General features: G+C 37.7%; 1 protein-coding gene across 3 annotated transcripts in view; it reads left to right on the top strand.

Annotated features, from left to right (window-relative positions):
* Nucleotides 1–19,122, top strand: part of SF3B1 (splicing factor 3b subunit 1) — a 37,028-nt gene extending 17,906 nt beyond the window's left edge. For 2 of the 3 annotated variants that reach the window (XM_078071146.1, XM_036107203.2), the window contains 19 exons: nucleotides 3,414–3,651; nucleotides 4,562–4,774; nucleotides 5,238–5,359; nucleotides 6,280–6,477; nucleotides 6,576–6,677; nucleotides 7,237–7,416; nucleotides 8,357–8,443; nucleotides 8,564–8,834; nucleotides 9,106–9,251; nucleotides 9,358–9,504; nucleotides 9,649–9,774; nucleotides 10,709–10,930; nucleotides 11,206–11,388; nucleotides 11,475–11,586; nucleotides 13,073–13,193; nucleotides 13,538–13,669; nucleotides 15,926–16,198; nucleotides 18,141–18,357; nucleotides 18,637–19,122. In XM_078071146.1, coding sequence (XP_077927272.1) covers nucleotides 3,414–3,651; nucleotides 4,562–4,774; nucleotides 5,238–5,359; nucleotides 6,280–6,477; nucleotides 6,576–6,677; nucleotides 7,237–7,416; nucleotides 8,357–8,443; nucleotides 8,564–8,834; nucleotides 9,106–9,251; nucleotides 9,358–9,504; nucleotides 9,649–9,774; nucleotides 10,709–10,930; nucleotides 11,206–11,388; nucleotides 11,475–11,586; nucleotides 13,073–13,193; nucleotides 13,538–13,669; nucleotides 15,926–16,198; nucleotides 18,141–18,357; nucleotides 18,637–18,795 — 3,249 coding nt within the window. In that variant the 3' untranslated portion in view covers nucleotides 18,796–19,122. Of the gene's footprint in view, nucleotides 1–3,413; nucleotides 3,652–4,561; nucleotides 4,775–5,237; nucleotides 5,360–6,279; nucleotides 6,478–6,575; nucleotides 6,678–7,236; nucleotides 7,417–8,356; nucleotides 8,444–8,563; nucleotides 8,835–9,105; nucleotides 9,252–9,357; nucleotides 9,505–9,648; nucleotides 9,775–10,708; nucleotides 10,931–11,205; nucleotides 11,389–11,474; nucleotides 11,587–12,605; nucleotides 12,676–13,072; nucleotides 13,194–13,537; nucleotides 13,670–15,925; nucleotides 16,199–18,140; nucleotides 18,358–18,636 lie in introns of those variants that run through there. The other variant, XM_078071147.1, reaches the window with a different exon arrangement.
* The last annotated feature ends 5,743 nt before the right edge of the window (nucleotides 19,123–24,865 follow it).

Below are 24,865 nucleotides of genomic sequence, written 5' to 3'. Positions count from 1 at the left end.
GTTTCCTATTTTTCCTTTCCAAAGTAGAAACAATAAAAAAACTTACACCGTTCCCACTGTGAAATCTACCAGTATGCCTGTGTCTGTTCTCATTTACTCTTTTCTGGGTTGTCAATGCAGGTTGAACAGCTTCTTATATACTATTTCCCATCCCCTCTTACTACTCAGAGACTTTTGTGTAACATCAGTTTTTTCTCTGTACTTCAGGCTATTATCAGCAAACACTTTGTACCCATTTTCCTCTTTAAAAAACAAACTGCAGGAAACCATCCCTTGATCTCACATCCCCTTCCAGCTACCATCTCATTTCTGTGTCTTTACTGCAGAATGCTTTCAATGAGTTGTCTATACCTGCAGTCTCTGCTTATCTAGTCTTTTGCTTGCACCACTCCACCAAAACATCTCTTGTCAAAGTCACTTGACCTCCTTTTGGTAGATCCAAAAAGATCAAGTCTCAATCCTCATATCCTATATCATCATATCATAGATCCTGTCATATATCAGTGGCATTTGCCATTACTTGATTCGCTTTTCTTAGGTTCTGGACTTCAGTCTCTCTTGATTCTCTTAATGCTCTCCTCACTGACTCCTGTTCCTCAGTCTTGTTTGCTCGATCTTCCTCAGCTTCCTTTAACTTTGGGGTTTTCTAGTTCTCAGTCCTTGGACCTCTTTTCTATCTAAATGCACTCCCTAAGATCTCATTCCTGTCTTCATATACCATCTCTATAAGACTACTCCCAAATGTACAAATCTATCCCCTACATGTCCTGGGTTCTCAGACTTGACACTTCTATTTGAATGTTTAATAGATATTTCAAAATGAGTTTTTCTAAAATAAAATTACCGATTTTCTCTATTCACTCACCCCTTCCAGCCTGTTCCCATGTTAAAGAGTCACGTCAGTGTCATCCAATAGTTACTCTCTTGTCCCAAATTTTATCCATAAATAAATTTTGTTGGCCCCACCTTTAAATATATTTGGGATCTAACCACCATTCATGACCTCTGTCTCCACCACCCTAGTCTAAATCACTAACTTTTTTTTAAAGTTTATTTATTTTAGTAATCTCTGTACCCAGCGTGGGGCTTGAACTCATGACCCCGAGATCAAGAGTTATATACTCTTCCAACTGAGCCAGCTAGGTGCCCCCTAAGTCACTGTTTTAGCATAGACTTCTGCAGATTTATTTATAGACCGTGGCAGTTTATTCCCAAACCCAGAATTGGGATATAATAAACCTAATAATTTCCAAACACTTGAGTTTAAGGTAGAGCGTGAGGAGTTCCCATTTGCTTGCTGGCATATGAGAGGATTTGGCTCTTTAGAATATAAATTATTACTAAATTTATTTATTATTTATTTATTTTGAAGATTTTATTTATTTATTAGAGAGAGAGAGTGAGCACAAGCAGGGGCAGAGGGAGAGGGAGAAGCAGACTCCCCTGCTGAGCAGGGAGCCCGATGCAGGGCTTGATCCCAGGACCCTGGGATTATGACCTGAGCCAAAGGCAGACACTTAACAGAATGAGCCACCCAGGCGCTCCTAATTATTACTAAATTTAATTCTGTGGTTGATAATGCTAATTTTAAAAACTGGGAAGGAGAAATTTGTGCTGCTGTGTATTTGTATGCTCATGAAAACTAGACAAAAGAGTTGATGTCTGGGGGCGCCTGGGTGGCTCAGTCGGTTGGGTGTCTGCCTTCGGCTCAGGTCATGATCCCAGGGTCCTGGGATCGAGCCCCGCATCGGGCTCCCTGCTCAGCGGGAACCTGCTTCTCCCTCTCCCACTCCCCCTGCTTGTGTTCCCTCTCTCGCTGTCTCTCTCTCTGTCAAATAAATAAAATCTTTAAAAAAAAAAAAGAGTCGATGTCTGTCTTATAAAACTGTAGAGTTTCAGATGATGTTTTCTTTCATTCTGCTTGTTTAACACAGCTCCATCCTAATCAGGACTGTGGGAATTACAGTGGATAGTAGAAAAAGTTTATCTCCTACCTGATCAGGAGGAGGAGCAGTTGCCAAAAATGAAATTTTGAACAATTTATGTGCTTCACTCACCTAATTGAAAATTTCTCAACCCTGAGTGATACGTAAAATCTTTTTTTTTTTTAAAGATTTTATTTATTTGACAGAGTGAGTGAGAGCAGGAACACAAGCAGGGGTGGGTGAGAGAGGGAGAAGCAGGCCTCCCACTGAGCAGGGAGCCTGATGCGGGGCTCGATCCCAGGACCCCGGGATCATGACCTGAGCTGAAGGCAGACTCCTAACAACTGAGCCACCCAGGCGCCCGCATAGAATCTTTTTAAAGGAAAACAAATACTGTGCCTTAAATTTGTTATGGTATTTATGCAAATTTGCGAGTATAAAGCTAAACAGAATTCTTGTGTTGGATAGAGCATCCAATTTTTTTTTTTTTTAAGATTTTATTTATTTATTTGACAGAGAGAGAGACAGAGAGGGAACACAAGCAAGGGGAGTGGGAGAGGGAGAAGCAGGCTCCCTGCCGCGCAGGGAACCCAATGCGGGGCTCGATCCCAGGACCCTGGGATCATGACCTGAGCTGAAGGCAGATGCTTAACGACTGAGCCACCCAGGTGCCCCCATCCAATTTTAAATATATAAAAGTATATTATAAAACCGGTGGAATATTTATGCGTCTTAAGTACAAATTTTGTTTGGCTTACACTGAAGCCAACAGAAGAACCTGCAGAGTGCAGACAATATAGTATCAAAGTAAGGCACAATATTCTGTTACCATGGGCTGTCTGATACCTTACATCACCTATTCCTTGTGTGTTTGAACTATAATGGAAACTTTGATTACTTCACTCTACTTCTAATCTTTTTTTCACTAATCTTACCAGCATTAGTTAGAGTAATATTACAAATGTGGTTGTAAATCTCAGGGTTTGAAATCATGTGGCAGTATCTAGTTACAAGATAATTACCCAGGTGGTCCAAAACATACTTAGATTAAACACGCACATGAAACTGAAAAAAACACAAAAATAGTATTTCTTAGTGAGAACTCATAGATACATGTCTCTAAGCACAGTTTGGGAAGTATGGCTATAATTAAAGCTGAAATTTTTTTATTGCACATATAGACAAAGAAGGCTTAGTGATTTTCTCAAAGTTGTGGAGCTAATAGTGGTATATACAAGACTCATACCCAAAAATCCATTTTCTTTTTTTAAGCTAGGGCTTTTTCACTGCTCCAAATTAAAACTTCACATTGTTTTTAGTCAAACATACTTGCTATAAAGTAGGTGTTTCTTAAGCAGGGTAATTTACTCTCATTAATACAGAATAAGACTAAAATATTTGTTAACAATTTTTTTGATAGAAATTTTCTAGTTATTTTTATGTGGCTGTGTAGGTATGTGAAATAAAGTGTTTTTTTGCTTTGTTAAGACCCCTGGACATACCCCTTCCTTAAGATGGGACGAGACACCAGGTCGTGCAAAGGGAAGTGAGACTCCTGGAGCAACCCCAGGCTCAAAAATATGGGATCCTACACCTAGTCACACACCAGCGGGAGCTGCTACTCCTGGACGTGGGGATACACCAGGCCATGCAACACCAGGCCATGGGGGCGCAACTTCCAGTGCTCGTAAAAACAGATGGGATGAGACCCCCAAAACAGAAAGAGGTATTTCTGGTGGAATCTTGGTGTGTGTTTAGGTGAAATAATTGATTTGATGAATGGTATGTTTATAGGAGGAAATCTGTTCACATCTCTAGTCCTGGGTAGAAAGGTAAATAATCAGTCGCTTTGGGGGATAGATAAAGAACGAAGGAGATCATATGCTTGAATTCTTTTCCCTTCTTGAAAACATAAAATTTACCATTTTAACCATTTTAAGTGTACAGTTCATGGTGTTAGGTACATTTGTAGTATTGGGCAACCATCACCACTATTCATTTCTAGAACTTTTTCATCATCCTGAACAGAAACTCTGTACCCGTTAAACAATAACTTACCATTCCCTCCTCCTCCCAACCCCTGGTAACCTCTATTTTCTGTCTGTATAAATTTGTCTAAATCTCTTGTTTGTGTGTGTGTGTGTGTGTGTGTGTGTGTAAACTCTTTAAAGCTATGGTTTGTTAATTCTTCATGAGAAGGCTTAATAGTACATCTGTTACATTAAAATTTTATAAAGGATTTCTAATGATATGGGAGAATGCTCAACATATGGTGGATGAAAGAAGCAGTTGAGTTGTACACGTGGAGTAATCCAACTGTACAGAGAAATCAGAAGTAGCTCAAGATGCATAAAGTGGCTGTCTCTGGGTTGTGCTATTATGCCTGGTTAAAAAAATACTTTCGTTTTTCTATTCCTCAGTGGCTTGTACATTTTTGTAATCAGTGGGAAAGAAACAAAAAATAATGTGGGAGGATAAATACGAAATGAAAATTTAAACTTTAAATGGGTCTCCATTTTAAGAATATCCTGTTTTTGAACTTGACCAGTTTTAATATGTTAGCTCTTTGAGAATAAACAGTGATTTTTTTGACAGTGGTTAAAATTTTTTATTTATTTACTTTTTTTTAAAAAAAGATACTCCTGGGCATGGAAGTGGATGGGCTGAGACTCCTCGAACAGATCGAGGTGGAGATTCAATTGGTGAAACACCAACTCCTGGAGCCAGTAAAAGAAAGTCACGTTGGGATGAAACACCGGCTAGTCAGATGGGTGGAAGCACTCCTGTTCTGACCCCTGGAAAGACACCAATTGGCACACCAGCAATGAACATGGCTACCCCTACTCCAGGTAGAAAATCTTCCATTGGAAATAATTTTTTTCCTGGAAATATTTTGAATTTTTTTTCTCTCAGGTATTGTGTGTGCTATTAATGCCTATTTTTAGCAAGAATAATTGGATTAAAAGTTTTGGTTGAATTTATAATAACAAAGCAATTAAAATTAAAATTAAAAATTGATGTTAACTGTCTTATATCCCAAGGGCCTATGTAATGTTAAGACTTGCACTATAGGGGCGCCTGGGTGGCTCAGTCAGTTGGGCAGCTGCCTTCAGCTCAGGTCATGATCCCAAGGTCCTGGGATCGAGCCCCACATCGGACTCCATGCTCGGCGGGAGGCCTCTTCTCCCTCTCCCACTCCCCCTACTTCTGTTCCCTCTCTCGCTGTCTCTCTCTTTGTCAAATAAATAAAATATTTAAAAAAAAAGACTTGCACTATAGATTGTTGTTAACAGAAATTTGCTCTTTTGGTAGGTCACATAATGAGTATGACTCCTGAACAGCTTCAGGCTTGGCGGTGGGAAAGAGAAATTGATGAGAGAAACCGCCCACTTTCTGATGAAGAATTAGATGCTATGTTCCCAGAAGGATATAAGGTAATAACAAATACCAGTGTGGTGATATTTAGGATGTGAATTTTATTTAAATGTTCTGTGAAGAAATTAATTGGTCAAGTTTGTATTGGCCCTGCCCGAAGTTAGCTGGAACCTAGGACATCTAGAGGGCCTTTACAGAGCCTTATATTGCCAGTGCCTGCTGCTTTTTAAGAGTTTGTATGTTTTTCCCCTTGTTAGGTTTATATTAGAGTGTTTTAAGTGTGCATGAATTTCTGCTTTAAACTTCTTATAGCCTCCACATAATGCTGTGGGAATAGACATTCTACAACTTACTGTTGTCTTCTTAATTGCAGTCATTGATTTCCTTAATATCAATAGGAGAGAAAAATCTTTCTTAGTGAATCTTAGGTGAAGTTTTTGGTTTAATCAAATGGTGTATTTTATAGGGCTTTGGTAAATATTTTACTTTTGGTTTTTATGAATTTAGTTTTATACACAACTCATTTTTGTCAAACAACTTAAATATTAAGATTCTTTGCTTTTATAAAACTGCAGAGATTTATTTGAATGGGTTTCATTTTATTAAAATTAACCCTTTATTATGTGTACTTTGTGAGCTTATTTCCATTTATGACCTATCGGCTCATCAACATGTTTATATAGGTTAATGTTTGAAAGTGATCAGAATTTCATAAGCCTGCTTCAGGTATCTCATTTTCCCACATTCCTAATATTCTTAATTTATATTTTAATTAGATGAGAAATATGAATGGTTGTCATACAGATTTTAAACATAAGATAGAAGGATGGTATCAATGTTAATGCTTGTTTCCGAGCAGAAAGCTTCTAGCTAATAAACTAAGATATTTTAAGTGCAAATATTAATTCATTGTTATTATATAACATAATGAAACTTTATAAAGTTAAGAAAATCCTAAACTATCTTTTAACTGTACTAGGTACTTCCCCCTCCAGCTGGTTATGTTCCTATTCGAACTCCAGCTCGAAAGCTGACAGCAACTCCAACACCTTTGGGCGGCATGACTGGTTTCCACATGCAAACTGAAGATAGAACAATGAAAAGTGTTAATGACCAGCCATCTGGAAATCTTCCATTTTTAAAACCCGATGATATTCAGTACTTTGATAAACTTTTGGTGAGTAGTAATAACAGAACTAAAATACTGCTTTTTATTTAGGACTTACAAATTGCAATATCTTAATCTACCTTTACATTTTCTCTTTTTACTAATAGGTTGATGTTGATGAATCAACACTTAGTCCAGAAGAGCAAAAAGAGAGAAAAATAATGAAGCTGCTTTTAAAAATTAAGAATGGAACACCTCCAATGAGAAAGGTAAGTACCACTTCACTAAATCATCAGGTTCATTATAATTTTATGTTAGGAATTTATAATTAATCTCTTCATCTTTACCAACGGCATAGTGTAAGAGAAAGAAAGGTGTGTACTATGAGGGATTTAGCTTTTTAATCAAACAGTTTTATGCTAATAAGGATGTTGAAAAATGGGATTCTCCTTTTTGTTCTCAGGGCCTTTAAAACATGCTGAAGACACTAAGGTAATTAGTAGAATTATGTGAGGAATTACATTAGTATCATATGTAATTTGAAAATGGGCATTGCTTTAGCAGAAGTTAAGGAGTTTTATATTGTATCCTGTGGCTCCATTATTCTACTAAATTACCCTTTTTTGAATTAACCGAAAACAATGAACTTCAGTTACAGGAGTTCAGACTTCAGAATAATTTGATGGGAATACACTCAGGCTACACTGTGTAAGATGTCTGTGACGTTTACACTAAAAATACTGTTATAGAAAATCATGGAATAATTTGCATGTTCTGAATGCTTAATTATAAAGGAACACACCTTTTACTCTTTTTTTCCCCCGCTAGGCTGCATTGCGTCAGATTACTGATAAAGCTCGTGAATTTGGAGCTGGTCCTTTGTTTAATCAGATTCTTCCTCTCCTGATGTCTCCTACACTTGAGGATCAAGAGCGTCATTTACTTGTCAAAGTTATTGATCGAATATTATACAAACTTGATGACTTAGTTCGACCATATGTGCACAAGGTTTGTTCTCTTCAAGTAGTGTTTCTACTGGTTGAATTTTTTTTTTTTTTTTAATTTTATTTATTTATTTGACAGAGACACAGTGAAAGAGAGGAACACAAGCAGGGGGAGTGGGAACGGAGAAGCAGGCTTCCCGCTGAGCAGGGAGCCCGATGCGGGGCTCGATCCCAGAACCCTGGGATCATGACCTGAGCTGAAGGCAGACGCTTAACGACTGAGCCACCCAAGCACCCCCTGGTTGAATATTTTTTTAATATAAAAGGAATTCATGGATTTTTAAAACCAGCTTATTACATTTGCAAAATTTAAAAAATTCTAAAGTAGTAGCTGATGCATGCATTCACAGTATAAAGAGAAATTTCAGCCCCCAGCAAGACACTGAGTTAACCAATACTAAATTTACATGTCCTCTTAGACCCTTTTCTTTGCATAAGCATACATCACACATATACAAATATATGTGTGTATATGTAGAAGGAACTTTTTGTCATTTTTACACTGGATTCATATTATTTATATTTTTTCATTTGCTTTTATTGGTATAACATTAGGACGAGAAAAGATGTGTGTCTGTAGTACACCATTTAGTGTTAAGGACCCATCTTTCTGCTGGTGATGATAATGCCGTAGAATTGTAAAATGAAGATTGATGTTTAAGTTATTATCTTTTAAAATGTTGACTGTTAATCTATGTGATTAATAGCTCCCCCCAGTTTTTATCTTTATATTTGTCTTTATATGTCTTGAATTTGCATAATTAAAATTTTTAATTCGTCCTTGATTAACAGAGTCCTGGTAATTATAAATTTCCTGGTAAAATATGTTTTGTATGCTTGTGTGTTTAAATTACATAAATGGCCTATAATAAATTTTTTCTCTGTAATTTTACGAGTATGGCATTAGTAATTGTTGTGAAAATGTAGCTCTTTTTCTTTTTCAGATCCTTGTAGTCATTGAACCATTATTGATTGATGAAGATTACTATGCTAGAGTGGAAGGTCGAGAGATTATTTCTAATTTGGCAAAGGTATTTATATTTATTTTTGAGAAGAAAGTTTTGTATCCATCAATAGGATTATTTGATTATAGAAAGAGTTCCGGGTTAATGTTATCAACTGATGACTGTCCTTTTTTCTTGACTTTTTAGGCTGCTGGTCTGGCTACCATGATCTCTACCATGAGACCTGATATTGATAACATGGATGAGTACGTCCGTAACACAACAGCTAGAGCTTTTGCTGTTGTAGCCTCTGCCCTGGGCATTCCTTCATTGTTGCCCTTCTTAAAAGCTGTGTGTAAAAGCAAGAAGTCCTGGCAAGCAAGACATACTGGTATTAAGATTGTACAGCAGATAGCTATTCTTATGGGCTGTGCCATCTTGCCACATCTCAGAAGTCTAGTTGAAATCATTGAGCATGGTAAGTTGTAATATAACTTTGTCTTTTATAAGACAGGTGTCCTGAAATTTGGGCTACTGGATTTGGGGAGATAGATGGAAGGACTTTATCTGTATCAACACAATATAGTTTATGATGGGCTTTGGCACATTATCTGCTTATAGGCTGTGGTTCATACTGGCTTTTGCCTCATTTTGTCCAATGTGAACGGATTCTGCAGTTTGACTAAATGATGGGGTTGTGGAAATTATAGGAAATGTCACTTAGTTACAACTTGTGTTTGGTTTTTTAGGTCTTGTGGATGAGCAACAGAAAGTTCGGACCATTAGTGCTTTGGCCATTGCTGCCTTGGCTGAAGCCGCAACTCCATATGGTATCGAATCTTTTGATTCTGTGTTAAAGCCTCTGTGGAAGGGTATCCGCCAACACAGAGGAAAGGTAGGTTCACCAAATAGATTTTGTTTTTCGTTTGATTTCTGCTCATTGAAGTTAAGGCAACTTAAATCTAATTTATTAAGTATACGTATTTTTTATTTTAAAATAGGGTCTGGCTGCTTTCTTAAAAGCTATTGGGTATCTTATTCCTCTTATGGATGCAGAATATGCCAACTACTATACTAGAGAAGTGATGTTAATCCTTATTCGAGAATTTCAATCTCCTGATGAAGAAATGAAGAAAATTGTGCTGAAGGTAATTGTTCGAAATTTTTATCCCACATTTGTTTATCTAAATTGGGTGTGTTTCATGGTTCAAAGAGAATGTTAAAGAATGTTAAAAAAACAACTGTTGTGGGTTAAGCCAGGCCGATTTTACTATTATCTTTTAACTTTTTAGGTGGTAAAGCAGTGTTGTGGAACAGATGGTGTAGAAGCAAACTACATTAAAACAGAGATTCTTCCTCCTTTTTTTAAACACTTCTGGCAACACAGAATGGCTTTGGATAGAAGAAATTACCGACAGGTAAACTTTTATTGTAAAAAATATTTTCAAGGGATTCCTGACTGGCTCACTTGGTAGAGCATGTGACTCTTGATCTCAGGGTTGTGAGTTCAAGCCCCACATTGGTTGTGGAGTCTACTTTAAAAAAGAATATTTTCAAAAATCCTTTCAACTAATTTTTATAAGTCATTTCGAATAAATGTTACATATTGTTTTTTGCCCTAGTTACCTCACAGTATGTGCTTGATTGTGAAAGGAAATGGATTTTAGTCAGCCAGTTAACTTCCATTTTGATTTTGCATCCTACAATAAATTCCCAAGTAGGAATTAATATCTTTGTCTAGTTAAATGAAATGCTTCATCTGGCTAGGTAAAACATGACTATAGTCTTACTTTAAATCACTTTGATTAATACCCACATTTGGGTTTTTTGGTCACCTTTCTCTTAAAGGTTTTTTTTTTTTTTTTTTTAATTTAAAGATTTTATTTATTTATTTGAGAGAGACAATGAGATAGAGCATGAGAGGGGATAGGGTCAGAGGGAGAAGCAGACTCCCTGCCTAGCAGGGAGCCTGATGCGGGACTCGATCCCAGGACTCCAGGATCATGACCTGAGCCGAAGGCAGTCGCTTAACCAACTGAGCCATCCAGGCGCCCCTATTTTTTTTTTTTTAAAGGATTTTATTTATTTGAGAGAGAGCGAGAGCAAGAGAGAGAGAGCACACAAGCAGGGGGAGGGGCAGAGGGAGAGGGAGAAGCAGGCTCCCCGCTGAGCAGGGAGCTGGATGTGGGGCTTGATCCCAGGACCCTGGGATCATGACCTGAGCCGAAGGCAGATGCTCAACCGACTGAGCCACCCAGGCGCCCCTCTCTTAAAGGTTTTAAAACAGGAATTAACTGTTCTCAACATGCTTGCTGGCCTGATTATATCTAAAGGGTTTTTTTTCCTTTTTAGTTAGTTGATACTACCGTGGAGTTGGCAAACAAAGTAGGAGCGGCAGAAATTATATCCAGGATTGTGGATGATCTGAAAGATGAAGCTGAACAGTACAGAAAAATGGTGATGGAGACAATTGAGAAAATTATGGGCAACTTGGGAGCAGCAGATATTGATCATAAACTTGAAGAACAGCTGATTGATGGTATTCTTTATGCTTTCCAAGAACAGACTACAGAGGTAATGATACTAATTATATTATGGCAAATTGCTGCTGACTTTCATGTTTGTAAAACACATTTCAAGCAAATAATTATCACTAAAAAGTAATTGAATTTAAAATTTTAGAAATGCTCATGGTCTCATTCCAGTTGTCTGGGAGGAAATACTCTTTAAATTTTTAGATTTCATTTTGTTAAAACAATATTAGCATTTTTAAACTGTTCAGTCACAAACTGAATTCTAGTTCCCAGTGAATGTAGTTCTAAAATGTAACTTAGCTTTTCTTGTTTTAGGACTCAGTAATGTTGAATGGCTTTGGCACAGTGGTCAATGCTCTTGGCAAACGAGTCAAACCTTACTTGCCTCAGATCTGTGGTACAGTTTTGTGGCGTTTAAATAACAAATCAGCTAAAGTTAGGCAACAGGCAGCTGACTTGATCTCTCGAACTGCTGTTGTCATGAAGACTTGTCAAGAGGTAAACTTTTGTATCATATTCTTATTTCTTCACCAAATAGTTTCATGTGAATTAGTACCATTTTAACATTATTTTTTTTATTACAGGAAAAATTGATGGGGCACTTGGGTGTTGTTTTGTATGAATATTTGGGTGAAGAGTACCCTGAAGTATTGGGCAGCATTCTTGGAGCACTGAAGGCCATTGTAAATGTAATAGGTATGGAATTTGCTGGTCATATAAGAATTGTTTTGTTCTTTTAACTTTCTTTTTTTGTTAAAAGTAAAATACAGAATCATATTTAGGAGTTGAGTAATGGTTTCTGATACTTTGTTTTTTAAGCACTTCAGAATTACAGTGAAGTCGGGATGTCACAAAAGTCTTGTTTCCTTAAACTCATTTATATTGTACTTTAAAAAGAGAAAAGAGGGCAAGTTTAGGACCTGTAAGAGAGGTGGGAATAGTTACAACTCAAAAAACTTTGAAGTCCAATGGACTAGAGAATCCTAATAAAAATAGTGTCTCACCTGAAATGTATTCAGGGGGTGGGAGGAGACAATACTGAAATTTTAATTTAGTTTTAGGACAAAGTATTATATATTTATCTAACCTTGAATTAGTAAACGATTATGGCAGGTTTTTCCTGTCGTGTTGCAGGAATATAACCAGGGAGAAAAGTGAATTTTTCAAGTTGTCTCGTTTTATTTATGTCTAATTCTTTATCCATTTAGTTTTCTAACCCAAAGTAAAGACACAAGTATATTACAAATGCTCTTGGGTATGGAGAGCAAAGATTTTATTATTTAAGGACGTTATGATGAAGCAAACAAATGGTCTCTTATGTTGACTCTTTCATTGCTGTTGAACATGACTGTTGGGAAAGTAACTTCTGTATGGTTTAGAGGAGCCAAAATAACCTAGCAGGAGGTCAGAATAGCTGGCTGTGATAGCCACTGTTTTTCTCATTTTATTTAGTAAGGGGTTTTTATGCAATATAGGAGATCTTCAAACCATTGCATTTACATATAATCCCCAGTTTAGCCTTGTCTTCTATTGAAGATAGCTGTTTGCCAAAAATCAGTTACTTGGCCACTTGTGGGGCTCTGGTTTGCAGGGAATTTTAAACCATATTGTTGATCAGGGTAATATGGGAAAAGCAATGGAGAGAGAATCAGAACAAGCAATTCTAGTTAGAGCAAGAGCCCCTGCCAGCTGCCTCCTTTTTTCTCTCTTCATAGGTGTAAATACCATCCAAGTATGCCCTGCATTGCAGGGAGACTGGAGATCTGTTTGTTTTGCAGTTAAAGGGTAAGGGGGCCCTTTCTGGAAAATTTTGCTTTAATTTACATGTCTACCTCTGGCTTATATTGTTGTGTATGGCCGGAACATAAACTGTCCCCATATTTAAATGTGAGTGTACAAGTACATTTCAGAACCAGATAAAACTTTTTTTTGTTGTTGAGTATCCATCATTCTTTAAATCACTTCACTAATTTCTTTCATTTCTATGCATAATCGGAAGTTTTAATAAAAAGTTAAAAACAATTCTGAGTCTGGTCAGAATCTGGGACTTTTTCTTTCCATAGGCAGCTGTAAGTTTATATTTATGCCTGGTTATGTATATTACATTGCTAAGTAAAAGGTAAAATGAACAAAGAATATAGTTCAAATGTTTATTGATAGTGTGTTGACTTCTGTTAAATAGGTATGCATAAGATGACCCCACCAATTAAAGATCTCCTGCCTAGACTCACCCCCATCTTAAAGAACAGGCATGAAAAAGTACAAGAAAATTGTATTGATCTTGTTGGACGTATTGCTGACAGGTAAGCAGATTACCTAAATATTTTTATGAGGTGTATTGGTTTTCACATTTAGCTACTTTTCATTTACTGCAAATTTGCTTAGTGCTTGCTTCGGCAGCACATGTACTGCAAATTTGCTTAATGTTGCAAATACATATAGTAAGATTATCCAGTGAAATTTTCAGTGAAATTTCAGTTTAGATGGTGATGAGAGGTGGCAATATAGTTTTAAGATTAAACCATCCTTTCTGAAGAGTAATATTTTTATTTAATGCTTAAACTGAGTAGGCGATCATGTTTTGAGAATTAATTTGTTTACCTTCTAAAATTTATTATCAAAACAAATAACTTTTTTCTTAAATTAGGGGAGCTGAATATGTGTCTGCAAGAGAATGGATGAGGATTTGCTTTGAGCTTTTGGAGCTCTTAAAAGCTCACAAAAAAGCTATTCGTAGAGCCACAGTCAACACATTTGGCTACATTGCAAAGGCCATTGGGTGAGTATTATTTATTTTTATATATGTATTTTTAACTTTGTAATAAACCGATCGTGTTGGAGAAGCTTCTGTTTCTGTAGTAATCTCTAAAGGCATGGTATGAGTAATACAATTGAGAAAGCACATCATTTAACCACTGACCTTCAATTTTTGAGATGTTTTCTTAAATTTCAAATTAAAATAGTTTTAAAACAGTTTTTTTTTTTTTTTAATTAAAGATTTATTTATTTATTTTTAGAGAGCAAGGGCAAGGGGGAGGGATAAAGGGAGGGGGAGAGTCGTAAGCGAACTCCCGCACTGAGTGTGGAACCCGCTGCGGGGCTAGATCTCATGACCCTGAGATCATGACCTGAGCCGAAATCAAGAGTCAGACACTTAACTGACTGAGCCCCCCAGGCGCCCCTAGATGGAGAGTTTTAAAATTTACTCACACCTCAGATATTTTCAGAGAGGAAAATAGTACCATCTTTAGAATAATTCCAAATTTTTGTTGGTCTTTTTCAGGATATTGTTTAAAATGTTAGAGCCAGTTCTTAATAAAACAATCAGCATAATTTAATTCTCATATTAATGCTTTGTATGTGTGTGTGTTTTTTTAACATTTTATTTTGAGAGAGTGAGCAAGCATGAGCATGGGGAGGGGTAGAGGGAGGAGAAGCAGACTCCCCACTGAGCAGGGAGCCCACCATAGGTCTCGATCCCAGGACCCTCAGACAATGACCCGGGCTGAAGGCAGATGCTTACCCGACTGAGCCACCCAGGCACTTCAGTGCTTTGTGTTTTTTTTTTTTTTTTTTTAAGATTTTTTATTTATTCATTTTGACAGAGACAGCGAGAGAGAGGGAACATACGCAGGTGGAGTGGGAGATGGAGAAGCAGGCCTCCTGCGGAGCAGGGAGCCCGATGCGGGGCTCAATCCCAGGACCCTGGGATCACGACCTGAGCCGAAGGCAGACGCTTAACGACTGAGCCACCCAGGCACCCCTCAGTGCTTTGTGTTTTAAAAATAATTTTCTAGGGACGCCTGGGTGGCTCAGTCGGTTAAGCATCTTCTTTCAGCTCAGGTCATGATCCTAGACCCTGGGATTGAGTTCCGCATCAGGCTCCTTGCTAAGCAGGGAACCTGCTTCTCCCTCTGCCTCTGCCTCTCCCCACTACTCGTTCTCTCTCTCTCACTGTCTGTCAAATAAAATAAAAATAATTTTCTAAAATGAATCCACAAACAACCAAAATTATAACTATTAGATAATCTATGGTTATTTGCTTTTACTTCATCAGAACCAAACTAGAAGAAATAAAGGAATAGTCATTTTAGAAAATGAGATACCATGCATACATGGGGCTTAGTAACAGAAAATATTTTCAAGCAATAAAGCATAAAAGATTAATTAGATGGAATCTCCTCACCCTCTTTTTGGTAGCAGTAATAATTTATTTCAGCAGTGATACATTCAAGATATTTGCAGTGAATAGCTTTTGTGCTTTTTTTTTTTTTTTAAAGATTTTATTTATTTATTTATTTGACAGACACAGCGAGAGAGGAAACACAAGCAGGGAGGTGGGAGAGGGAGAAGCAGGCTCCCTGCCGAGCAGGGATCCCAATGTGGGGCTCGATTCCAGGACCCTGGGATCATGACCTGAGCCGAGGGCAGACGCTTAACGACTGAGCCACCCAGGCGCCCCACTTTTGTGCCTTTTTTTTTTTTTTTTAAAAGCTCTCGTGTCTTTCTAAGTTTGTGGTAAAATAAATGCTTGAAGAAGTATAGATGTAATAAAGTTATGTGGGAGGGAAGATAAGAAAAGGAAAGTAGATCTTGTGTGTTGGGGCATGAGAGACCGCAGTTTGGATACTGCCTAGCTCTAGTGGCCACGTTTTGACCACTCTAGAATTATTCATTTTAAGTGTCTGTCTTCAGCTCAGGTCATGATCTCAGGGTCCTGGAATCGAGCCCTGGGTCAGGCTCTCTGCTCAGCAGGGAGTCTGCTTTTTCCTCTCACTCTTCCTCTGTGCTCTCCTTTCTCTCGCTCTCAAATAAATAAATAAATAAAATCTTAACAAAAAAATAAGTGAAGTTCTTAAGTAGAAACAAGTGTCAGTGCCAAATGACTTTAAAGTATATTTTATCATTAAATTATAAAGTTCCCAATATTTACCATAAAGTTTTATTCCTTTGCACTTTTTTCTTTTCTTTCCCCCCCCCCAAAAAAAATTGACTTATAATCTGACAGTTTGCTGACACATTGCCTTTTTTTCAGCCCTCATGATGTATTGGCTACACTTTTAAACAACCTCAAAGTTCAGGAAAGGCAGAACAGAGTTTGTACCACTGTAGCAATAGCTATCGTCGCCGAAACGTGTTCACCCTTCACAGTACTACCTGCCTTAATGAATGAATACAGAGTTCCTGAGCTGAATGTTCAAAATGGAGTGTTAAAATCACTTTCCTTCTTGTTTGAATATATTGGTGAAATGGGAAAGGACTACATTTATGCTGTAACACCATTACTTGAAGATGCTTTAATGGATAGGTAAGTGACCTGAATTAAATGCAAGGAAGTAGTTATAATTCTTCCTTTATTTTAGAACTTACTGGAATAATTATTGTATGACCTATTTGATATGATGCAGTTAGGGAATACTGGCCTAGATTTTTATGAAACTGAACATGACTATTCTCTTCAAATAATATAAATGCTATAGTGGTTCCCCACATTTTCTCTTCCAAGTGCCCCCTCTCCTTTTTAATCCCCCTTTCATATCTTAGACCAAATACATTTTGAAAGCAGTAATTTGATAAACTTTTGTTTTAAAAATTAAAGTCAAATATAGAGGAAGTGATAAGCATGAGCTTATTGATGTGACAGAGATTGTCTTTTTAGCTTTACGTTACTGGATGTGAAGCAAAGATTTCCATTAGGCTTTTGAACTTCTGAACGTAGCCACACTATTCCCGTTTCAGGCCCCAGTTGTGCAGACAGTGGCCATTGATACAGTACTGCTTGAGCTGTTTGACAGATTCCTGATGCCTTTAACTGTCTAGACTGACCTACAACTTTAAACACAAAAGTAACTGGAGAATGTAAAGGGAAGGTCAAGGTCCAGGTAGTGGAAATGACTGTTTTGGCTCTTTATTTTTCAGGAAAGATAAGCTATTCAAATTAGAGCCAGTCCAGTTACTTTTGTGTACAGATTAAAGTTACTCATTCATGACCTTCCAAAAGGGAGACTTAATGGGACTCAACAAATTACCAGAAGGTATAAATGCAAGACAGAGACAGAACAGATATCGTGCTCTGTAAAAGCCTGGTCACCTGGGGCCCAGTAAACTAGAAGCAAATTGTTCATATTCCTCAGTGAGGGGTGCCTGAGCATCATAGTGTGCAGCCTTTGAAGTATGTGACCTGAAGTTAAAAATTATATTTGGTACTATTAAGTTGAGGTGCAGCTCATTGAAGATTACTAAATGAGAAGAAATAATATTTGGGAAATTTATTTTTTTTTTTTTTTTTTTTTTTTTTTAAGATTTTATTTATTTATTTGAGAGAGAGAGAATGAGAGAGAGCACATGAGAGGGGGGAGGGTCAGAGGGAGAAGCAGACTCCCTGCAGAGCAGGGACCCCGATGCGGGACTCGATCCCGGGACTCCAGGATCATGACCTGAGCCGAAGGCAGTCGCTTAACCAACTGAGCCACCCAGGCGCCCTGGGAAATTTATTAATGGAGGAATACTGCTTTGCTGTGAGGTCTAATAGATGAAGCATTATTATAGTGATAATAAGAAAAGATACTAGTAAGTTCAGTGTGTTTTCTTAATACCTTTAAGGTGTTGTTACTTCCTCTGAAGTCTAAGAGTGTGAACTTGTTATTTATACCCACCACAAACTTGTTATCTGATGTTTGTACTCAGTTAAGTAATTGTTGAATAAATAGCTCAGTGATTTGTCATAAACATAAATGCAGTTAACATGGGAGATGATAGAATTCTTACTCTAGGTTTGAAAAAGAATTTGTTCCTTCTCCCTAAATTGCATTTTTGGATGAAACTTAAAATTTACTAGGAAAAGGATTTAATTTTAGTTATCTCTTACATACCAGGATTGAATTATTTTTTCAAGTCTGTTACGTTTATAGAATTCAAAATGAGATATTACTGTTACTCATATCGAAGAGTCATGTGTCCCCTCTTTAGTATCATACTAAAATGTACGCTGCACATGGCGCTTTTGCTCATACTTCTTTCACAGGTTGATTAGGAAATATGGTTTATTTTTGAACCACAGTGAGGTTTGAATCATTAAAGTGAATGTGCTCAAGTAGAATTATGTCATTCTAAAGGCATTCTATATCAGATACATAAGGTATGAGATGACTGCACTGAATTTGTGATTTAGTTTCTGATTAGGGCAGGCAAATATTTGTAAAACTAAGACTATATCTTAACAAAGAGCTTTTTTCCCCACCCTGTTACAGGGACCTTGTGCACAGGCAGACGGCTAGCGCAGTGGTGCAGCACATGTCACTTGGGGTTTATGGATTTGGTTGTGAAGATTCCCTGAATCACTTGTTGAACTATGTATGGCCCAATGTGTTTGAGACCTCTCCCCATGTAATTCAGGCAGTTATGGGAGCCCTGGAGGGCCTGAGAGTTGCCATTGGACCATGTAGAATGTTGCAGTATTGTTTACAGGTAAGGTTAAGATTTTTAAGGGCTTACTCAGAAAAATAATTTAGTTGAATTAAGTCACTATTCCTAATTATGAATAGGGTATAGGGAAGACATTTGTGGGGGGAGGAGAGATTACATTTTGTCTTTGCTTGTTGCAATTTTGTGCATTTGTCAGGTTTTTTTTTCCTCTTAAAGGGAAATGTTTGGAATCCTATATCTTTGTGGGTTTTTTGGTTAGTTGTGCTAAGGTTATGTATGTTATTGAAAATTGAAATAATATATAACTTTTAATTATTCTAGGGTTTGTTTCACCCGGCCCGGAAAGTCAGAGACGTGTATTGGAAAATTTACAACTCCATCTACATTGGTTCACAGGATGCTCTCATAGCACATTACCCAAGAATCTACAACGATGATAAGAACACCTATATTCGTTACGAACTTGACTATATCTTATAACTTTATTGTTTATTTTGTGTTTAATGCACAGCTGTTTCACCTCTTAAACTTGCTTCGATTTGGTGATGTAAACTTTTAAACATTGCAGATCAGGTAGAACTGGTCATAGAGGAAGAGCTAGAAATCAGTAGCATGATTTTTAAATAACCTGTCTTTGTTTTTGATGTTAAATAGTAAACGCCAGTAGTGACCAAGAACACAGTGATTACACATGCTATACTGGAGGGATTTCATTTTTAATTCATCTTTATGAAAATTTAGAATTCATTCCTTATGTTTAAAGGGAATGTTTAATTGAGAAATAAACATTTGTGTACAAAATGCTAACTTGTGTGTGTTTTTTGAACATGACTTGTAAAATGCGGAACTTTGATAAAGTATTGGTTTGTGTAGAATAAGTGGCTTAATTTTATTTTCTGTTACCTGGTTTATAGAAAGTAGCTAGAATATAAACTATATAAAGTGATGGCATCTTTGTCAAATTCCATTGTTCTGTTGATAATGACATCAAGAAGAGTAGCTTTGGGGGTGTTCACCTCAAACTAGCACAACCGTTCCATCACCATAGAACATATAGCACCTTTGCTAACCTGTCTTGCATATACTATTTTGCACTTACATAGCGCCTTTCATCTCTTGATTTCTCAAAATGCTTTATGAACATGTTTAAGAGAAGTGATTCAAGTCTAACTCTTGAGTCTGTGGTTGGAAGGTGGGGAAGGTATCTTTACTTCAGATCTGCTTTCTACCTAAGTATTGCTAATAGAATAAGACAATCTTTGGGCTCTTTCCCATGTCATAAGCCACTACTCAACAATGTATTCAGTAAATACTTGTTGAACACCTGCTGTATACCAGTCACTGTGCTTAGTGTAGGGGATGCAAAGGTGCTTTTGACCTGCCCCTTGCCCTTAAGAAATTCAGTATACTGAAAAAGAGGAGACACAGCTAGTGACTTACGTGCTATTACTTATGTACTGTGATACACAATGGCAGCGGCTAAAATCTCTAGGTTTGCTTACGTTGATCTGTAGGTGTCAAGCATAAATTGAAACCATTTAATTCTCGAGGAACCAAGCATTAAGGCAGTACTTACTGTTTTGGCAACAACTTTAAATATATTTTCAGCTTTTCCTAATTTCCTGACCAAAAATTTCTTCGTTTTAGTCCTTTTACTACCCATAGCAGTTTTGTCTCCTTTGGTTAGTACTTTGGTGAACTTTAATGGGAAATGAGATTCTGTAGCAGGGTCAGCATGGGGTGACTCTGCCATTGTAAGTAAAACTGTTCCACTGGGACAAGGAGGTTTGTTCCTCCAACTGTTAACACTTAGGGCCTCCTGTTTTGGAGGCTTACGTGACAGTTTGTAATTGGCTGACTTTTACAAAATTAATACTGAGCATTAGCTGACTCTTCAGGCAGAATTTATAACTCCTTATTGTTCCTTGTGTAACATAACTTTGTGAAAACATGTCAGTGTGTACTAAAACAAATTGCCCAAATAATCTTTTTATTCTTGAAATTTTTGTAATAGTAGCCCCCATGTAACTTTACATCTTGCTGTTCCCTGTAGTTTATGTCAGATGACCTTCAGTAATTTCTAATCATGAGAATTGAAGAAAACGATTAGGTTTCAAAGCCAAAATTTGGTTTTAAACCAGTCTTGGAAAAATTTAGTTGTATTTTCACTTCAAGTACTTGGGTAACTTCAGTTTGCTTGGGCCCTGGCTATTAATGGAAAATATATCTGCTTTGTAGTGGCAATGTGGAACAAAGGAGACCGCCTTATATGACTTACTGATGCGAGTAATTTGAAGACAGGTGAGGGAAATACAGCTATGACTTTAAAGGATGGGACCAAATAGAGGCTCATAGACGTTTGGATAATTTTATATGCTTATTGAATAAGGAAAGCATTTTGTGACATACCCATGTGAAAGACGCTATGTGAAGTTTTAACTCTCTTTCAGAAGACTTTTTCTTTCGCACTTTCTTTTGGTGTTTCTTAAAGCCAAACTTAAGCAGGAAGAAAATGTTCTTAAGGGGTGACAGTGGGTGGGTTTTTCTGTGGGCTTTTGTTGGTTTTTCTGTGGGCCCTCTAATGGAATTGATCTCTGGCTGTTCAATTTTTTCCTATTGTATTTTTAAAATTTGTTGTATGGTGCCCTGTGAGCATCAAGTACCACCAGATGAATAAAACTTACTCTGTCTAAAGTCTTAGACCAGTTTTTAATCTTAGTTGACTGTATTGTTGTTGCACTACACTGTTGTGGTTGTGCCGTTTAAATAATATTGAGCTCTTTGGGTTTTCCAGACGAGGGAACTTCGTATTTGAAAAACCAAAAAACTTTCTTTAAATAAGAAAGGAACTGGAAAATTCAGTTGCAGCCATATAGGTTTAATCGTTTGATTCTTTGGTTTCTAGTGCCCCTTAAATCCCATAGTTTAAAAGAAATAGAAGCTACAGCTATTGCAGGGTTTTTCAACCTTGGCATTAACCGTTTTGTTGTGGGGGCACTATCCTGGGCATTGTAAGGTGTTGAGCAGCATCCGTGACCTCAACCCACTAGATGCCACTAGCACCCACCCTAGTTAATGACAACTAAAAATGCCTCTAGATTGTGCCTCATGTCTTTTGGAGGGCAAAATTTCCCTAGGTTGATAACCATTGAGACTTGTTTAGACAGGACTCCCGTCTGATAAAATTAAAGCATGATGTATAAAGCATTTCATTTTGGGCAGCATTTGCCTGGGAAGTAACTAGAAATACTATTTTGCAAATACTTAAACACCTACCTTGGATAAAGTGCCACATTAGTCTTGGGGAAGGCAAGCTGAAAGCGTGTAAGATGCTGACTGACATCTCTCTGGTCCTCAGTCTTGTGGCCCAGTTGGAGGCAAGTGTGTAGTGCAGGGACAGGAGTGCCAGTGGCTCGGTGTTCCTCTTGGAATGCAGTTGTTCAAGGCCCTGGTTGTCACCTGTGGGAGGTGAGGTGTGTGATACGGTGGGAGGCAGACGGGGCACGGAGAGCTCCCCCGCTTTTTTAAAAAAAATGGATAGGAAGCCATAGAATTTAAAGTGATCTGATAGAGAATTTAGATTTGCAGGGATAGTCAAGGTTTATAGTAGGCAAGCGGAAGTAAGTAATCTAGAGAGAGTAGGTTGGTGACATTTCTAGCATTCATGCTAGAAAAACTAAGTTTCAAAATTTTGTTGTTTATTATTTTATAATCTAAAAAGACTGAAAGGACATGCTTGTATATCATATTGGACACAGACTTTTTAAAAATGGCCTAATACATTTTTTTGGAAGGAGATTTGTAACAAGTTAGTGAATGAGAAGCTCTGGAGGAGATTTAGACTGAAGTCCTATCCTGGAATATGTTTGTCCTGGGGAGAAACTCGCAAATAGGAAAAATTGTTAATTGTTCCTATGTCTAACTTTCCCCTAAACTTCAAAATTTTTTCAAATACTGAAAAAAGTTGCAAGACTAGTACAATGAACACCTGTCTGTATCCTCCACCTAAATTTAGCAATTAAAATTTTGCTAAATTGTTCTCCATATTTTTTAAAATACTGTATTTTTATGAAAGTTTTCTGTCAGTATTACTGTAGAGAAATTTGAGACTATATAAAACAGAAGGAGGCTGATGAGCAAGAGAAAGCAGGTAACTGAATGAGTTTCTTGTGAGGTAGAAAGAGGTGAAGTCAGGACACATGGATTTTCTTGAACAGGAAGAAAAACCTTTCCCTGAATCCGTAGGAAGTCAGTGTGGTGGGTTGTAGGCATGAAAAATTGCCCATGGTGTATCAGCGAGTAGCAAAAAAAGAAAAACAGTTCTACTGCTACTTCAGAAACAAGTAGACATAAATGAGGAAAATCAAACTTGTGCAAAAAATTCAAAGTTTAAAAACCTGGTGAAGTTTAATAATTTGTATGCATAGTGTGTAACATGTATAATGTATAATATGCAACTGCATACTCTAGTTTTAATCACCAGAGCAGAATGTAATTTACACATTTGGGAAGAAAATCACTTAGCACGAACAGGATCACCAAGGAAGAGCTAACTCTTCATGTGCCAATATCTAGGGCATTGCTGCTAAAGAGTGTGGGCTGGAGATGAGCAGCATGGGTGTCACTTGGGTGTTTTTTAGAAATACAGACCCTTAGGTGTCACCCCAGACCTACTGCATGAGCATCTACATTTTAGTAAGATCCTCAGGTGATTTATATGTGTATTAAAGTTTGAGAAGTGATCGTCTAGGGCACCACTCCATCCCAATGTGGTAAGGTAACTTCTATGATTAATAAGAGGGATGGAAGTGTCTATGGAGGTGTGGAAGTAGGCCTAATGAGAGACAAGAGGTAGTCAGAACACCCCTAGGATGGTACTTTATTGAAACCTAGGTGAAACCAAAAGGGAGGGAACAAAAGAAGGAGACATTTTGTTTTTGTGTAAAATCAATTGCTTTTTCCAGTAAGGCTGTGCTGTGGACTGAATGCTTGTGTCCCCCAAAACTCATATGTTGAAACTAATCCCTAATGTGATGTATTAGGAGATGGAGCCTTTGGGAAGTGATTAGGTCCTCAGGATGGAGCCCTCTTGAATGGGATTAGTGCCCTTATAAAAAGAGATATGAGAGCTAACCCTTTCTCTCTACTCTGTGCCTTGTCAGGAAAAGATGGCCACCTGTAAACCAGGAAGCCCATGAGCCCACCCTCTCCAGATGCTGGGTCTTGCTGGCACCTTGATCTTGGACTTCTCAACCTCCAAAACTGTGAGGAATAAATGTTGTTTAAGTCACCCAGTCTATATTGTCTGTTATATTCTGCTATGGCAACCTGAATTAAGGCTGGTTAGGTCAATGCAGTTAATAGAACTCAGATGTATATCCACATTGCCTCTCCTCCAGACTAGTTGACACTGGTTGTAGAACTGTGGACTGAAGAGATAGAGGCTGGTTCTCTAGAGGCCAGTGTGAGCTGGCTTGGGGCCAGAGCCACACAGCCTATTAAAAATCCTCTCCCTGCCTTTACCATGTCCCGAGGGAAGATGAGAACAGGGAGTCAACATAGTATAGGCTTACCAGTTGGTTCTAGAGTTTGTCATATCCAGGTTATAAATCCAAGTCCTGGATTCATAACTGGATATTACACTTAGTGACTGTGTGGCCTTGGGCAAGTTATTTGACCTCCGCTTGGGTTTCCTAATTTGTGAATGGGGACAATAGTACCTACTTCAATAAGTGGTGCTCCTTGTGAAGATTAACTGAGATAATGCCCCAGAGGTAAAATGCCTAAGTAAGCATAGGGCTTAGCAAATGCTGCTGATACAGTTTATTATTGTTATTATCATGAGGAGAGCTCTGTTGTCATTACTGAAATTAGAGGGGATGGAGATTGGTAGGTGGCTTGAGAAGAAGTAGTTTGGAAATAACTCTTGAGGGAATAAGAGAAGGAACTCATCAGGGACATTTAAGATGTCCCAAGGGAGGGGCGTCTGGGTGGCTCTGTTATTTAAGCGTCTGCCTTCTGCCCAGGTCATGATCCCAGGGTCCTGGAATCGAGCCTCACGTCAGGCTCCTTGCTCGGTGGGGAGTCTGCTTCTCCCTCTGCCCCTCTCCCCAGCTTGTTCTCTCCCTCTCTCTCTCAAATAAATAAATAAAATACTTAAAGGGAAAAAAAAAAGATGTCCCAAGGAATTGCGGGATATTCTCTCGTATTGTTCAACAGCCCAGGTAGATGGAGAATGTGTTCAGTTGGATTGATCAGCTGGACTGATCAGCAGAAGAAGCAAGAGGATTAGGGGATTGATGTGAGTGCAGTTGAAGTCTTGAAAGTATAGATTTGCTGTTCAAATCTTCAAATCATTTTAGAAAGAACTGGTGTCACTCAGTGGTTAGAAGCACACCCTTCAAATTTCATTTCTCTGGAGATAGTGCATGATTCTGCGTCAAATACTTTAACGAGCTATGCAGTCCAACACATTTTTATTTTCTTACAGGCATTTTTACATTTTCATTGCACTGAATAATCTTGAACAAATGACCTATTTGGCTTTTGA

Source organism: Halichoerus grypus, chromosome 4 (genome assembly GCF_964656455.1).
Source record: "Halichoerus grypus chromosome 4, mHalGry1.hap1.1, whole genome shotgun sequence".
In the NCBI taxonomy this organism is placed as follows: Eukaryota; Metazoa; Chordata; class Mammalia; order Carnivora; family Phocidae; genus Halichoerus; species Halichoerus grypus.
Note: the sequence above shows the minus strand (reverse complement) of the source record. Positions and strands in the feature narration are given on the sequence as shown.